The sequence below is a fragment of the Podarcis vaucheri genome (assembly GCF_965113315.1).
Source record: "Podarcis vaucheri genome assembly, chromosome: 16".
Lineage (NCBI taxonomy): Eukaryota > Metazoa > Chordata > Lepidosauria > Squamata > Lacertidae > Podarcis > Podarcis vaucheri.
In genome coordinates this window covers 36,178,155-36,195,882 of record NC_138754.1, presented here as the reverse complement: position 1 = coordinate 36,195,882, position 17,728 = coordinate 36,178,155, and the positions used below count along the sequence as shown (strand labels likewise).

General features: G+C 45.8%; 1 protein-coding gene and 1 long non-coding RNA gene across 5 annotated transcripts in view; one reads left to right on the top strand and one right to left on the bottom strand.

Moving 5' to 3' along the window:
* The window catches only part of LOC309521568, a 503,597-nt gene that overhangs the window by 141,764 nt on the left and 344,105 nt on the right, over positions 1-17,728 (bottom strand). The window lies entirely within an intron of this gene.
* Positions 1-17,728, top strand: part of ADGRD1 (adhesion G protein-coupled receptor D1) — a 304,658-nt gene that overhangs the window by 31,660 nt on the left and 255,270 nt on the right. For all 3 annotated transcript variants that reach the window (XM_082204127.1, XM_082204128.1, XM_082204129.1), the window contains 4 exons: positions 3,877-4,053; positions 5,234-5,488; positions 8,272-8,336; positions 12,449-12,604. In XM_082204127.1, the coding sequence (XP_082060253.1) occupies positions 3,877-4,053; positions 5,234-5,488; positions 8,272-8,336; positions 12,449-12,604 (653 nt within the window). The remainder of the gene's footprint in view (positions 1-3,876; positions 4,054-5,233; positions 5,489-8,271; positions 8,337-12,448; positions 12,605-17,728) is intronic.

Sequence of the window (17,728 nt, the reverse complement as noted above, 5' to 3'; positions counted from 1 at the left end):
AGCTTCCGCTGCATTTGAACTTGGCGCGCGCGCCCAACTCTCTACTTTCCTCTTAACCGTTGCCTCGCTCTCTGAGGAGGGCGTGACCACCCCTGACTCGTGCCCTCCCTCCTGCTGACAGCCTCCGGAACCCGATGCCTGGCTACCTTCCTCCCTGCTTCTCTCAGTCTTGAGCGTGGGTCCCGACTTCCAGCTGCTGCCGCCCTCAGTTATGAGCGTGGGTCCCGACTTCCAGCTGCTACTCTCTGAATCTCCTCTGTTCCCTTCCTCCTGGGGTGTCCCCCCGGAACCCCCCCTTGCTCTGCTCACTGGGGCTCCCTTTTGGGAGTCCTCTGACTCACTGCTTAGGCTTGGAGATCTCGGGTCGTCATCATCACTCATTTTCCCTTCGGATTCCTCCCCCTCGCTCTCTGCTTCCTCCCTTCTCTGCGTCTCTGCTCCTGAACCCCTGACAACACCATTTGGGAAATAAAAACCTCTTGGTCTGCAATGTTCATTCTCTAATGACGAGGATAATATAAGGCACTGGGTAAATGTTTATCATGCCATCACTGGCTTTCCCAGGGCTCACAAGCAAGATCATTAAGGCATTCAAACACTGCATTGTGTGGCGAGTGACAATAGTATGAAAAAGGAGATGGGGAAACTCACACACCCTTATAAATGTCAGGGAGAAACCATGGTGGAAGAACATTTCAGAAGTGGTAGGAAGTTGAAGCCTACAGCTGAACTGTCAGTCATACCTGCAACTTTGGTATGTTTGTGGCAAGCAGGGCAACCCTGAACTGGGCTGGGGTCTTGATGCAACACCCCAAATGTCCCTTAAAGGATCCCCTATGCTGTTTACTCCTGACATGCTTCCATTCAATGCCTCCTGCTCCACCAGAGTTGAACAGGTGACCTCACCTGGATCATCACCATCAAACTAAGGTAGCTGCAACCCATCACAGCTGGCTTGCCTGAATATCATGCAGCCTGACATCACTGCCAACCCAGTCAGTGGGGGGACAAATAATAAATTGTTGTTGTTGTTGTTGTTCTTCTTCTTCTTCTTCTTCTTCTTCTTCTTCTTCTTCTTCTTCTTCTTCTTCTTCTCTTCTTCTTCTTGCCAACCTCAGACAGGTGGGCAGCACACAGCCTGAACAACTCTGTCTATTCTAAAAGAAGATGCTTGGGTGTCTATCAAGCATGCTTAAGACCGTAGCCTTTTTCTTTTTTAAATTCCAGTGTGGAATGCAACTGCAATTTGTATGCTCCAGGAATCTAGCAATGTGTGAGGGTGAATTCCTTGTCTGGGGTGCGCAAAAGCTCCCCCTTCTCTAGGGATTGGGGGCGGGGATTTTATTCACGTACAAAAATGCATTGTATCAGAGAAATTGAATCTGTACAGTAATAAAGACTGCATACAAAAATGTGTTTATTAGGAGAAAGTCACACTAAAATGATGAAGAATTTTTAGGAGGATTTTAAAAAAGAAAAGAAAGAAAATTGCTGCAGAAATGCAGAAGAATGAATTTAAACAATGGAGAAATGAGAAACTGAAAGAACTGAAATTAATAGATTCACCAATTCCTATAAAATGGATGGATGCACCCGTCCCTGCTTATCCCCCACCCCTCCCACTGACAGTGACTGACATTTAGATGGTTTGGCAAAAGGGAAGAGACGTTTTCACAAAACTCAACTCTTCAGACTGTTGTCCTATCAATGTAGGGTGTGAACAAGGGAGAGCTTAGTCAGTCAGACTTGGAGCTGAAATTCCTGGAGAACGGGGAGGACCACAACTGAAGCTCAGCTTGGCAACCTTCCATTCTGAGCCTGACGGCATGCTTCCCTCCACCAACAGAAATACCAAACTCAGCAGGCCTAAAATAATAACCAACAATGCTAGCAAAACCACACATTTCCCCCTTGCGGAAAGGACTGGAGCGGAAAGCAGGGAATATCAGTGACCGGGCGTTTGCCTGGTGGATGCAGTCCTGGCCCCTTGGTTTAGGAAAGGTTGCAGAGGCAACACTTGAGAGATTGCCTTGTCCGTTATGCACCCAGTAGATTGCTGTGGTCTGTGGCAAAGTTTCTCCTGCAAGTTCCAAAGAGCGCAGAAGCCACAGCAACTCAGAGCAGGGCTTTTAACGTAGCTGTCCCTAGCTCAGTCGGTAAAGCCTGAGACCCTTAATCTCAGGGTTGCGGGTTTGAGCCCCACATTGGGCAAAAGATTCCTGCATCGCAAGGGGTTGGACTAGATTAACCTTATGGTCCCCTTGCAGTTATACATTTCTGCGGAATAGAGTCTTTGTCCACTATTCACTCTTTCTGGAAACAAATGAAGGCACTTGTGTTCTGAGAAGCTTCCCCAGCTTTGAGTGGGCCTTCGCCATGAGTTTCATTCTTTCTAGTTTAGTTTTAAATGTATCTGCTGTTCTGCACGCACTTTATTTATTTATTTGTTGCTTTTCAAAATGATACATTGCCCTGAGACTATTCTATATAAGGTGATTAATAAATTGATGATGACCCCAGAACTCATCTTGATCCAATCAATATAGTATCTCCCAAATGCCAATGGGCTATAGATCTCATCATCCCTGACCTCTGGGCATGCTGACTGGGGCTCATTTTCATGAGGATCTTCTTCTTCTTCTTCTTCTTCTTCTTCTTCTTCTTCTTCTTCTTGCAAACTGGCTTGGAAATGTGAAAATCTGATTTTAATATTGGAAAAATGAGAAACTGGGAGAAACCGGAACTGCTCTCTGCCTCTCCCTCTCCAGCACCTGCTGTCTGCGGTGGCTGCCTCACTCTACCCAATGTCAGCTGCGTCCCATTGCTGACAGAGGGGGAGAGTGTGGAGAGACAGGAGGAGGTAATTAGGCAGGATTGCAGAATGAGGGAGGAGCAACCTAGTTCCAGTAGATGTTAGAATTTCTGCTCCATGATTGCAGTCATGAGATTTTTGTCTATCTCATGACGGTATGTGTTTTGACTCCACTGAGTGGGAAGTGATGGAGACAGGATGTCTGTGTTACTGTGTTCCGTGAAGTGGGACTATTGTCCTTTGTTATTTATCTCTCTGCTGTCTGATGCTAGAGAGAGAGGGAGCCTTGTTGCAGTGCTCCGTGTGTGTTTATATGTAAATAAAGTAGATTAGCCAAAATGCTGAGTTGCTGAGGTCTGTTACACGACTGCGCAAACTCTTCAGATCCCTAAGTGTGCCAGTGTCGGTTGGCATCGGTTGCTGTGATGTTCGGGCTGAGGAAAGCTTATGAAGCTCCTGAACGATCGACCAGGAGGGAGAGAACATGCCAGTCGGGCATGTATCTCTGCCAGGGTCCTACTTGAGTGTTGGCAGAACTCCTGACAGTAGAAGCCTGAGCTCTGAGAACATGGAGAAGGAAGGGGGAAGACACAGACTGACAGTTGAAGCTCGGACTCAGAGGGAGGGCCACCTAGGTGCACAAGAATTAATGAGAGGCGTGAACAGGAAAGGAAGCGAAGGGGGGCTTTAAACATGGGAAGAGGAAGGGGCGGAACTCAGACTCGGCAACAGCTAATTTGGAAGCAGACGTTGAGTGACTGAGCTCCAGAATGATTTGTGTGTTTTGAGCACTAAACCTGAGTTAATTGCTGCCACAGTTGTCTCGCTTCTGTGGGAGAGACCCAGCCATTACACCCAACGACAGGGCTGACGCTGCTCCATCTCTAAGCTGAGTTTTCCTTTGGGGAAAGGCAACAGGGGAACAGGAGGTGCAGGGCTCTGAGTGGAAACACAACTGAGGTGTGCCCTGCTCAAGCTAAGCTGCACCCACCTCTGTTCTGATGAATTTCAGTTCCACGTCTATCTTCTCACAGACAATTCATGTTCTTTTTGCCATTCTTTAGGTGTCACCTTCTCTTTTTTCTGGAAGACTCAGGAGCAGCAGACTAAGCCCCCTCCTGCATATGGGGATCAGGTACTTTCCAGTGGATTTAAAGTCTACTTCAGTGAAAGCAAAGGGTCTATAGAGCTCTTTAACCATCAGATTTCAAAGAAGTGGGAAGCCGATTTCATTCCGCCAGGTAAATTTGGATTTTTCAGGTCTGTATGGATTCATTGAAATGTAGTGATGAACCATAGTAAATGTATTTTTACATAAAAAGGTCACATTCAAAGGGTCTTAAAAGGTGAACTCTTCTGCCTTTAACAACTGCTTAGCAGGGAAGAGAGTATTGAAAGTATAGATCCTTTCCTCCCCATTGCATTGTGATGGAAAAAAGCTACATCTCTTGAACTTCACCCTTCCTTTATGCAGCTATTATTGGGGATGTCTGTGCTTAAGTTTGCCAGAATTCTGCATTGAGAAAAGCTGGGTTCTGTATCCTGCCAAAATTGCATAAAGGATGCAAAGTTGAATAGTTGTGCTTATCTGCGCAATTCTAGTTCCACTATTCATGATGTAGAGTACTGAAACCTCACCCTCCTGAGCACTAGAAATCTTACTCAGCTTCTGAGAATTCACCGGGCAATGTCACACAGGCTAGAAACTTAGGGTTGCATCCAATGTTAGTTTGACAATTAGTCATTGGAATGTTAGTTTCCAATTAGTCATTGGAATTGACTAATGTAAGTCCATTAATTCCTCCTGGTGAATTAGAATTTCAATAGATCTAGGAAAGACAAAATAGGCTGCTTCTTCACATAATGAATTGCATCATTTAATTACTCATTGATACCTTTTGTGATAGCTTCTAGTGTGGATGGCTTTAAAGGGGGTGGGATAGACAAACACGGTGCTATATTGAGAAAATGTATTCCTCTCCCCCTATTATGTGCATAGCAGTTACAATTTGCAGAAGCCCATCATCTCCCAACCTACACAATAGCATTATAGAGCCTGAAGATCCAGCAGATAGAAACCTAACAATGAGAGGGAATCTATTTGAGTAGAAGGAAATGAATTTGAGTAGTCCCATTCATGGAGGGTAAGGCTATCAATGGCTACTAGTCATGAGGGCAATCTTCTATCCTGAAGACCAGATATCTACATGTCTCAGAATACCAGTCACTGGGGAACAACAGGGGGAGAGGGCTCTTGACCTCACATCTTGGTTATGGGCTTCCCATAGCCATCTGGTTGGGCACTGTGGGAAACAGATTGCTGTAGGGATTTTGGGCTCATCCAACAAGGCTCTTCTTGTGTTCTTAAATGAGTTTATAGAGTCATAGTGTCTGCTCTAGCTTTCTGTGCTTTTCATTCAGGTCCCCAATGGACTCATGTTCTATTTACCTGGAAATCTGAAGATGGCTTGAAAGTCTATGTCAATGGAACCTTAAATACCACTGATCCAAAGGGGACAGTTTTCTACAGCTACGATGACTCTAATTCAAACATGTTGACAGGGTCAGAGAGTGACCAGGCTAAGCGTTATGTCAATGGGGCTTTCGATGAATTTATCATATGGGAAAGAGTGCTCACAGCCAATGAGATTGAGCAGTATTTTACTGCTGCTGTAGGTAAGTGGAAATGGTGTTGTTGTTTTTCCTAGAAAGGATTGCATGCAACCCAGAAGAGATATACCAACGTTCTCTATGACCTTGCAGGGGAAGTCCCTTCCCCATTAACTAGGGTTTTGCAAACTCTAGACAAAGTGAGAATGTTGCATGTTGCAAAATGATAAATGAGTGCATGTTGAATGAAATCAGCCATCCACAGAATGGTACCCTCCAGAAATTTTGGACTCAAACTCCCACCAGATATCAATCAAACCAACCAACCAACCAGTTCAGCCAGCATGATTGATGGTCAGAGATAATGGGAGTCATAATACAATAATTTCTGGAAGGCACCAAACTGGGGTGGGCTGCCATTGATTGTTTCATTGACGATAAAGCACCAAACTTTAAGATTGACAAGAGGTAATTGACACCTCCAAAGTAGAAAAGAGAAGGCACCCGTAGTTACTGTACATGGCCTTTTTATTATTTTTATTCATGAGACAGATAACACACATCAGGTCAGGCCAGCGGAAGCTGGTTCATTATAGTGGACAAGGAACGTTCCCATCAACTCCAGGCTCTCAGCTAGCCCATACCTGCCTGTTTGCTTGCTTACAGCTGACATACTTGTCAACTGCCCTGGAAAACCCCCGGATCACCCTGTTTCCCCCCCTGTGAGTGGACAGTGTCCAAAATGGCTGCCACAATCTCGTGCGATTTTGGGCACAGGACCCCAAAACACATGTTTTGGGGTTCTGTGCCCAGGAAAAACCCCTTATTTTGGGGCCACGATCTGGTGTGGGGCACTTGACTCACATGGGAGTGCAGACCCAGAAGGTGGTCTTCCAGACCATTGCGTTGGAAGGTACGCAACTGGTCCCCAGAGGCGGAACTGCTTGTTAGTTTCCTCCTGCTTAGCTTCAGGATTGCTTGCTTAGGGAGGAGGAGGGGGGTGGGCAACATTTGGACTCGTTGACTTTGCCTGTCATTGGCTCTGGTTCCGCTTGCTGTTTGGGCTTCCTGCATTCCATCCCACCAGCCCCAGTGGGTACCAGCTGCCACTGGGTCAGGGTATTTATCCACCCAGCCCTGTATTGTCTACCCTAACTGGCAGTGTCTCTCCAGGGTGTCTCAGGAAAGAGGTTCATTCCCATTATCTGCCGCAGGCTGCTTTTAAATGGAGATGTCGCCAGGTATTCAACCTGGGACCATCTTCATTCAGAGCATGCACTGTGGTTCTGAGCTATGCCCCCACCCCTTAGGAGATTATGTTTAAAAGTCTGTGCCAAGAAAATACTTCCTAGAACAGTTGGTTTGCCTGCACAGGTATTTACAGATGGCTTTTAATACTAGTCGATTCAACAAACAGAACTGGATTACCTACGTGTATCATTGCTTACATAATTCCCTCAAATACCACTCAATCCTTTTATTATTCCTCCCCCCCCCCATTTTCTCCTCTCACAATCTCCACTCCTTTGAATCCCACATCCCAGCTTCACCCACTGTTGTACTTTACACAGTGTGTTGTTCAGAAATAAAGAACGTGGGGGGGGGGGAAACCCCAGTGCCTTTTCTTTTTTAAAAATAAGGGTATGCAGAAGAGAATTTGCACCAGTGGAATGGGGGGAGGGGTTGGTGTCAGGAGCTGGAAGCGCTCCCTCCTTAGCCAGGCTTCCTCAAACTCAACCCTCCAGATGTTTTGAGACTACAATTCCCATCATCCCTGAGCACTGGTCCTGCTAGCTAGGGATCATGGGAGTTGTAGGCCAAAAACATCTGGAGGGCCGAGGTTGAGGAAGCCTGCTCCTGAGGAACGAAGTCCATTGGTTGTGGAAAGCCAAATTAGGTGAGACCCCCCCAACCACATGATACATTGTCATGGAAGCTTTTTCTTGCAGTGTCAGGTTGGGGAAGAGGATCAGGACCACAACAGATGGGGAAATGCCTGAAGACCCCCTCCCCACTTCCCATAGGAAACTGCCTTAGTCAGACGCATGGTCCATCTCGCTCAACATTGTTTACACTCACTCACAGCTGATCTCCAGGACTCCAGACAAGGGATATTCTGGAGCTGCCATGGATTGAACCTGCAACCTTCTGCACACAAGCCAGATGCTCCAGGGAGACTTGCCTGGTGCTGTTGTTACACACCCTTAGGTGCCAAGCAAAAACATTCCTCTTCTCCCAGGCCTTTGGCTGATTAAACAAATGGTGGCCTTTTAATTTTTTTGGGGTGGGGGTATTATTTTAGTTTGTTTCCATGGTATATATTTTTGTGTTTCTGAATTGTATACCACCTTGTGCTCCTCAGATGAAGGACAGGATAGAAACTTGATATATTATCAGAATAATAACTCTGTACTCCATCCACATTTGAATTGGAGACCCCGCAACTACCATTAAAGCTTTGAAAGCCATTGTCACAATGGCTCGTTGTGTGAAGGACATCTCGTGTAGTTTGTCCCTGATTTACAAAGTGCAGGGTGCAGGGAGCCAGTGTTATGTCTCAGCTAAAAGCGGGACCCCATTTGAAGAACTGAATGCAGAGGGCAGAGGAAGCTCTCTTGCAGATACCTGGGTAGCGAAGAAGCTCTGTTTGCACTGCCCATCTGTTTATTCTGCATGTTAAGGAGGGCAGGCAGGCAGGCAGCACTTTCAATCTGGGACACTATTTGCAGGATTGTGTTAGGTTGTTTTGAGTTTTCTCTCCCCCACCCCCCGTCCAATCTTACATCAGGTACTGCAGCGATTTTAAGGCACGGGAGCAATTTATATCTAATATTTTCTTTCGTTTCTAGGTGACCAGTCTTTGTTTTCTTCGGCATCTCCGTGGGGATGGCAGGGAACTGCAACCCTTCCGATGGTAGGCACATTCCTGGATCTCTTTCCTCTGAGCTGCATATAGGAAAAGGGATTGACTGTTAAACCACTCTGGAAATTGTAGCTCTGGGAGGGGAACAGGGGACTCCTGACAACCATTACAAAGCTGCAGCTCCCAGGGTGTTTTGGGGGAAACCGTGGCTGTTCAAAGCGGTACGTATAGTGCAGATCAGGGCTGGCTCAAGATATTTTGGCACCTGAGGCAAACCACAAAATGGGGTCCTCCACCCCTGCCAGGAAAGAAGGGCAGCCCCTGCCATTTCCTCCCTAGGTGTGGACACAGACCAGCAGCATCTCCTATTTTTCAAGAGGTTTTTGGGGTGACGGGAGATCTGGTTTGCAAGAAGCGCACTGCAGCTGTCCCTGCTACTGTGGCAGCAGCCTTTTTTTTAAAAAAAATTGTTAACATATAAAACACATGCATATACATTTACACAATTACATAATACATGTACATAACACATTACTTTATTTTCATAACATAAAACATACCTACATTACTCTATATAATACCTACCTACCGTATTTTTTGCCCTATAGGACGCACTTTTTCCCCTCCAAAAATGAAGGGGAAATCTGGGTGCATCCTATGGGGCGAATGCAGGCTTTTGCTGAAGCTTGGAGAGCGAGAGGGGTCGGTGCGCACCGACCCCTCTTGCTCTCCAGGCTTCAGGAACACATCTGCAGCCTAGGCAGCCCTGCGGGACCTCCCGCAGGGATGTCTAGGCTGCGGATAGCAGCCTGCCACCCAGCGCGAGGGGCGCCCTGAAGCAGAGCACCCCCCGCGCCCGGCAGACATCCGCAGCGTGGGGAGCCTTGCAGGAGTTCCCCGCAAGGCTCCCCACGCTGCGGATAGCAGCCTGCTGCCCAGCGCGAGGGGCGCCCTGATGCAGACATGGGCCAGCCCCACAAGCTCGGGGGACAGCAGGGAGGCACAGCGCCGCCATCCCGCTGTTCCTCGACCTGGTTCGGCTTCCCCGACCTGCTTTTGGGGGGGAAATAAAGGAAAAAAATTTTCCCTTTATTTCCCCCCCAAAAAACTAGGTGCGTCCTATGGGACGGAGCGTCCTATGGGACGAAAAATACGGTATACTATACATATCAACACACCTACCCCACACGGACACCCACTAAGTGACTTCCAGCCATTCTTGTTACGCTACTTTATTTTTCCAACTAGCTTAAACACATTCCATTATTTCTTTAATCTCTTCTTCTATCTTATCTTTACTCTCCTTTCACTCCAATCATTTTCTGGATTCACTCGATATCTGCAGCAGCCTTTTTGGAGGCCTCATCTGCGGCCCCTGTCACTTGTGCCGCCCGAGGCGACAACCTCACCCTGTCTCATGGTTGGGCTGGCCCAGCTGTAGATGAGGCTGAAGATTGCAAAGAGATTTCCTTTTCCTTTTTTCAGGTCACTGCCTGTTGAATAGAATAGCTGAATAGGCAGTGACAGCAAGGTAGGAGCAGCAGCAGCAGAGAGACCCCTGCAGGACTATGGACCACAGCAAATGCCCAGCGATGCCAACTGTAATGGGTATGAGTTACTCGTGCGTAAACTGGTGTCCTTCTCGGTTAATTTGCCTTGTTAAACCTTTCTGACTGCACAGCCCCTTCTCATCGTGGCTGTCTCAGTCACTGGCAGAATCCATCAGTGGGCATTTCTTGAACCTCTTCCAACATAAAAGTTGTTTGACACCCAGTCTCCTCCTCCTCTCACTGCGCAGGAGTCTTCTGCGCAGGGAGGGCGTGGGTAACGGAGGACCTGGGCTCTCCTCACTGATGTCCAGTGAAGAGTCCTGGAGCCCTCTCTCCACTTCCCCCATCTGCCCCCCTTTATCCCCGGTGTTGCGCTGATTGGCTTCCCCCTCTACTGAGCTGTTTCTCCCCCTGCTGCTGGGTCCTTCGCCAGCATCATCTGGGAGCCTCCCCTTCGCCTCTCGCTCCGATGTCAGTTCCCTGACACCAACCCATGATGCCGCCCCGGTTCATCTATCTATCTATCTATCTATCTATCTATCTATCTATCTATCTATCATTCAACACATATTTACACAGCAATTTACCATGTTACAATTTATGCATGTACACTACACAGGAAAAAGAAAAAAACAACAACAATGAAAAATAGAGAAGGGAAAAAAAGAAAGAAAAGAAAGAATAAAGATAAGGAAGATAAAATAAACTTTGGATTGTTCTCAAAAAAATGAATCTCATTTGTTTTTCTTTTTACACAGTATCATGTTATTGTACTTTGTTTCCTTAATTTCCTTCAGAGAAAAATTCTTTAGTTTATTATCTATACATTACAAGAATCATTCAAGGTCTGCCAGGAGATTTTTGCTATCATAGTAGTTTTTCAAATATTCTTTAAATACTATCCATTCTTTATTCACCCTCTGCACTGAGTACCCTCTAACTCTTCCCATCATTCTTGCCAGTTGGATGTATTCTGTCATTTTTACCTGCCATTCTGACTTTGTAGGTGTATTTTTACTCTTCCAATTCATTGAGACCAGAATCCTGGCTGCAGATGTTGCGTACATAAAGAGTGGTCTTACTTCTTTCTTGATTTCAGTTGATATTATCTCTAATAAGAAGGCCTCTGGTTCATATTTTTGTTAAGTACATTCCAACAAAGAGGATTTGCTTCTTTTTTCCACTGCATCTGAGATTGATCTCTGTTCCATGGAGAACTTAGTCCAGCAACATATGACATATATATATATATATATATATATATATATATATATATATATATATATGCAGGTTTTGGTGTCTTCGGGTGTCTTCCCGTGTAAGAGTCGGGGTGTCTGTGCGACGTTTCGACGAGGTCTCACTCGTCATCTTCAGGCTGGTGCTTTCGGCTTCTTGTTACTGGAACAGCTCTGTTCCAGTGTCTTTTACATGGGAAGACACCCGAAGACACCAAAACCTGCATTCCTGTACCCGTGAAAATCTACGAAAGCATATATATATATATATATATATATATATATATATATATATATATGGGGAATAAAATAGTTGGAGGCAAAGTTTTCAGTTTATAACTCCCAGCACAAGTAAGTCTGTTGCTAGAGTGCTTTCCCTTCCAGCACAAGTAAGTCTGTTGCTAGAGTGCTTTCCCTTCCATCAGAATTCGGCTTTCACCCCGCAAGTCTCAAAATGAACAAGACGAAAAACTAATGGGATTTTGATGCAGCTGTTATCAAGCATGTTTAGCCTGAATGGGAAGGAAAGCAATTTTCGCTCAGTATATGGGTGAAACGTGTCTGATGTGTGTTTTGTTTTGTTTTCCTTAAAAGCTTTCCCACTTACTGCTTGCTAGTTGTCAGTAATGTTTCACTGCGGTGAGCTGCAATTTAACAGGCTGAAATCCACGGTGAAAGGTTTTTCTCGTTGTGCCGGCATGTGCTCAGACTAAATTCCACCACTGCTCCTCAAAACGTTTTGGAGGGTGTTTCTGTGGTGTGGTATGTAATGGATAATTTTTAGGGGGAAAGCCATGGTAGCTAAACGGGGCCTCCATACCCTGTGGTGGATCCCAGGGTTAGCCAACTTAACCTGCATGCACTACTTGTGAGTACCTGGAGACATCTGGCTGGTCACTCCTGGAAACTGATTGCTAGGCTGGGTAGACCATCATCCTTGACCATTAAGGCTCTATTCAGTTGCAGTCTTGCAGCATTGTAAAGCAGTCTTGTTGTATACACAGCATACAGGTAGAATTACATTCAGGGGAGAAGCCATCACCGCTTTATATTCCTACCAACTGAAGTCAACCATGCCTCTTTATACTAGTTGGCAATGGATCCATTAGGCAATGCCCCATGTCTCATGTTGCTTAGTCATCACATGCTGCTGAATCAGCATTCCCAATTAGTGTTTTGGGCCTGGCTGAAATGTGCCATTCTCTAAATTTATCTCTCTAAGATTTCGATGTTAGAGTAGACATCCACCACTTCCAACCATTCTGGGTTGTAGCATTCAGAAGGTCTTATGCTGAACAAAAGCAACCATTCATTTCAGTGACCTAGGGAGATGAGGAGCAGAAAGTTCTAATATATGCTTTTTGTGTCACCCTTTTAGCTGTCCAGAAATGCATACCAGCCCATAATAATTAACCTTACAGAGGAGAGAGGAAACTTTCACCGGCCATATACCATGTTGGACTATTTAGGAAACATTTCCCGTGCCTTACCCGATGAGTCACTCACGGCAAATACGGCCTTCAACCTTACTGAGGTAAATTTTCTTCACTTCTTCAACTTAATGATGTACTTTACCAATTGACTGAGGTGAATCTCCTTCACCTGTTAAGGAATTTATTGAAGTAAATTTCTTTCAATTCTCCATCTCTTTATTAAACAAATAAGGCCTTCTGTAGAGTTGGCCATAGGGACTGAGGCAGTTCCTGTGCACTGAAGACAATGTTGTGGGGATAAAATGACAAGGTGGCAAGTACCTCAAACTTGTTTGACCAATGTACCCCTTATTTGCAAGTATTTCCCTCTAATATAATTAGTTTGTGCTTCATTTTTATGGATGTATGCATTTTGGTGCACATGGTTTGGGTGGAGAACAAACTTTGGAGAAGAGCACATAAAGAGAGCTAAATTTAGTTTAGAAGTACACCTAAAGATAACCATGTTCCGTATTGGTTTGAGAAGTGCGAACCAGGTAGTATCTTGCTAAAAGGCAAACAAAATTGAGTTTCTCTCCCCTGCCCATCTTTACTCACATGCCATTTAGCACTTCCTACAGCTCAGAGAGAATTTGTGCTGACTTCCCTGGATTTTTCTGCCCCAGACCCATTATGTAGCTGAGCTAAAGGGCTTCTGCGCTCCCTCTTTGCTTTGTGCACCATAGGCAGCAATGCCTGGAGGATTTTGAGCTTGACAGAGTCGAGAAGTTGCTCTCTGCTAACAAAACTCTGGCACTGATTTCAGCAGCGGGCGGATTATTCCCCTTTTAGCGCTGCTGGCTGGAGCTCTGGCTGTGACAGTAATCAGCTGTGATTTTGACAGCGATTGTCCTGCTAAACCCATGCGTAGCAGAGACACAGATTGTTTGCTCAGACAAAAAGGAAAATAAAATGACTATTAGTCCCCCAATTTCCATTTTTTTGGTCTACATATTGAATTGTATTCTCATATAGCTGGAATGGATGTAATGTGATTGAGCTTTGAATCCAGAATTGCAGAGGATTGGACTAGATGACCCTTGGGGTCTTTCTAACCCTAGACTTCCGTGTTCTGTGTCTTTAGCCACTGTGTGGGATGGGGAGGAAAAGCCAGATTGTGACATAGGAGGAGGGGTGCTTTTATACAGTCATACCTCTAGTTGAATACACTTCAGGTTGAGAGCTTTCGAGTTGCACTCCGCGGTGACCCAGAAGTAATGGAACACATTACTTCCAGGTTTCACCACTTGTGCATGCACTCAAAATGACGTCATGTGCATGCACGGAAGCAGCGAATCGCGACCCACGTACACGCAGTCGCAGGTTGCATTCGCTTCAGGATGAGAACGGGGCTCCGGAACAGATCCCGTTCACATCCTGAGGTACCACTGTACTTTTATTTATTACTTGCTCACTTCACAACATCAATATGCCATTTGATTGTAAAAAAAAAATAGACTCTTAAGTGGCTTACAAAACCAAAGAGGATTAAAACATTCATGTTATCAAGACAAAACAGAAACATATATTAAAAAGTGTTCAAAACTAATTAAAATCAACAGCCAGCTCAAAACACATGTCAATTTCTAAATGTCAGGAATGCCAGGATATTTTAAACAAAAATTATATGTTGTTTTGCAGTAAAAACCTCAAAGTGATTTACAAGAAAATAAAAGAGAACATTAAAATTATCGATAAAAGACAGGTTTGCCTAAATACAAATATTTTAAGCAGTGGAAAAGTACTGATACAGGTGTCTGCCTGATGTCAACAGGCACGGAGTTCCAAAGTGCTGCACTAAAATATTGATTTCCTAACAGTGCCGGTTCTGCAGGTCAACCTCACTGGAGTCCCATAGGAACTGGGGTTGGGTGCCTGAAATTCTCAGTGGGAAGGATAAGCTACTGTCGAGGTGGGGAATCTGTTTGCGCCTTTGGGCTACATTCCCTCTGTACCGTAGGGTGATTTTTGAACAGATAGAGAAGCCTGGTGGGCTACATTTGACACCCAGGCCTGAAGCTCCTCGCCCCAATCTGGTTTATCTGTATCCCTGCTTGGGAGCATGTTCCACTGAACTGAATGGGACTTAAGGAGCAGTCTTTTGCATGTCTGCTTGGAAGCAAGTCCTACTGTGTCCCATGGGGTTTACTCTGAAGTAGGTGTGCATGTGAATGCAGTTCCACTGTATTTACTGGGCCTTGCTCCCAGGCAAGTTTACAAAGGATTGCAGGTTATATATCCTTTAATCACAGAGATTCGACGTACACTTTTGCACAAATGGTGTATTACACCATTAAAACCCTAAAAGTCCTTAAAAACTACAGTATTTTTCCATGTATAAGACGACCCCTATTTTTGGGACTGCAATAATTTTTTTTTGGGGGGGGGAATTCCCCAGAGTTGTTGAGCTTCTCTTTTTTTGGGGGGGAGGGAGGTCACTGCTGCCAATCACTCTACAGCCTGCCCACCACTTCAAATCACATGTATTGCTGTGGCCACCAATCGTCTGCACGCTCACTGCTGTTACGGTAAAATCTGGGTGCGGGGCTACTCTGCCACCCAGCTCGTCGGACTAGGTCCGCGGGTCCCTGCGGAAGAAAATGAGCTCAGCCGGAGACAGGAGCAAACTGGAGAAGATCCAAGTTTATTGCGCAACAGGTTCAAGACGAGACTGAACAGCGAGAAAGGGGTGACATGAACTTTTGAAACTTCCCTCCATGTCCCAGAATACAGTGCAAAATACATCCTAGTTACATCATGAATACATTAAGAAGAGGTTGGGTCACACAGGATTAACATACGGAGGAGGGAGGGGGGATTATGCAGAGCTGGAGATATGCGCAGATAAGCACATCCTGAGTACCTGATGAGAAGACAATGGTCCATGTATGCATAGTCTGCCACCTGGCATTGCCTGGAGGAAAGGCTTGGCAGAGTGATTTGACAGGATTAGGGTCTTGACACCTTGCTTGAGGGATTATGGAGGACAGGGGAGGTGTCATGGAGTCCTAGAGAAACTGAGCAAATTGGCACGTTGATTTTCTATGAATTTTATAGATTTTAGTCCCTTTTGACATTGAGAATTGGAAATAAATGGATATATTGTAGCGAAGAAGGAGGTGAAGAAGACATGCCCCCCCCTTCTGTATCACCGTCAAAAGATCACCTGCACACTCAATGCAACATAGCTGATTGCATGCACGCCTTGATGCTGCCGTAAATAGCCCACCCAATTGCCGAAGCCACGGCCAATCGGCAGCAGGCCTTGTTGCAGCAACCAATTACACACCCAATTGCTGCTGACAATCTTCTGCTGGCTGCTGCCACCAATCGCCCGTCCCCCCACTGCTATCCATGTATAAGATGACCTGCAATTTTTGCCTATTATTTCTAAGGAAAAAATATTGTCTAATACATGGAAAAATACAGTAATCACATAAAGTGTTTATATGCATATGTGGTGGGACTGCCCTTTGGTTACTGTATTTTTTTGGTGAGGTGGAGCATTAAATACTTTTGCAGGAAACCAAATCTATATTTGTTATCTCCTTGTAATACTGTTTAAAAAATGACAGCAGCTCTGGTACAAGAACACATAAAATCTTTATTGAAAACTTGCTGCTGGCTGCAGACATTGTTAATGCAAAACACTTACAGCAACAGACCCTCTCTTAATCCTACACATATGTGCTGAGAAGTAATACCTATTGCGTTCTATGGAGCGCACTCCCAGGAATTATGCATACATTTGGGATGCGGGTGGCGCTGTGGGTTAAACCACAGAGCCTAGGGCTTGCCGATCAGAAGGTCGGTGGTTCGAATCCCCGCGACGGGGTGAGCTCCCGTTGCTCAGTCCCTGCTCCTGCCAACCTAGCAGTTCGAAAGCACAAAGTGCAAGTAGATAAATAGGTACTGCTCCGGCGGGAAGGTAAATGGCGTTTCTGTGCGCTGCTCTGGTTCGCCAGAAGCGGCTTAGTCATGCTTGCCACATGACCCGAAAGCTGTACGGCGGCTTCCTTGGCCAATAAAGCGAGATGAGCACCGCAACCCCAGAGTCAGTCACAACTGGACCTAATGGTCAGGGGTCCCTTTATCCTTTACCTTTACCTTTGCAGCCCTTAGAGTAGGTTAGGGACAGAGGAAGCTGCCTTAGATTGAGACAGATTAATTGGTCCATCTAGCTCAGTACTGCCTACACTGACTGGCAGCCGCTCTCCAGGATCTGAGACAGGGAACAGCCCTAACTGGAGATGCTAGGGCTTGAACCTGGGACCTTCGGCATGCAAAGCATTTGTAACAAAAACAGGAATTCCAAAAAGGAATTGGAAGTGGGAAAAGAAGAGGCAGTACCTCCCTTACCTTTCCCGTCCCTACCTGGCCACAGTGATCCATGCGACGGTCACCTCCAGGCTTGAGTACTGTAATTTGCTTTACGCAGGGCTGCCCTTGAAACTGTCCCAGAAACTCCAGCTGATGCAGAATGCTGCAGCAAGGCTCCTCACGGGGTCTCTGCCATGGGAGCATATTCACTCAGTGCGTTTCCAGCTGCACTGGCTCCCACTGGAGTATCAGGTCAGGTTTAAGGTGCTGGTTTTGACCTTTAAAGCCCTTTGTGGCTTAGGGCCCTTGTACTTATGGGACCACCTCTCCTGGTATGCCCTGCAGAGGACCTTAAGGTCCATGAATAACCATAGTTTAGAGGTCCCGGGCCCTAAGGAAGTCAGACTATCCTCCACCAGGGCCAGGGCCTTCTCAGTGATGGCTCCGACCTGGTGGAATGCTCTGTCCCATGAGACTAGGGCCCTGCAGGATTTAACTTCCTTCCACAGGGCTTGTAAGACAGAACTATTCCGCCTGGCTTTCAATTTGAACCTGGCTTGATCTTTTGTTCCCATTCCTTCTCTCACCCTCCCCTTTTTGTGAAGATTGCCCGCTCTGGGATCCCACAGCTGGTTCTCCCCTGGTCTCCTCGCTGGCCCAAGTGGGACTAATTTAGCCAGCTAGCCCTAGTGATCATCTAATGTTTATTGGATGGATCCCCCCCCCCTAAATTGATTAAATGTTTTAAATTTGTTGTTAGCCACCCTGAGCCCGGTTTCCTGAACCAGGAAGGGCAGGGTACAAATAAAAATTTATTATTATTAAAAGTTGAATCTCTGAATTTCCTTGGAGAGATACCAGTGGTG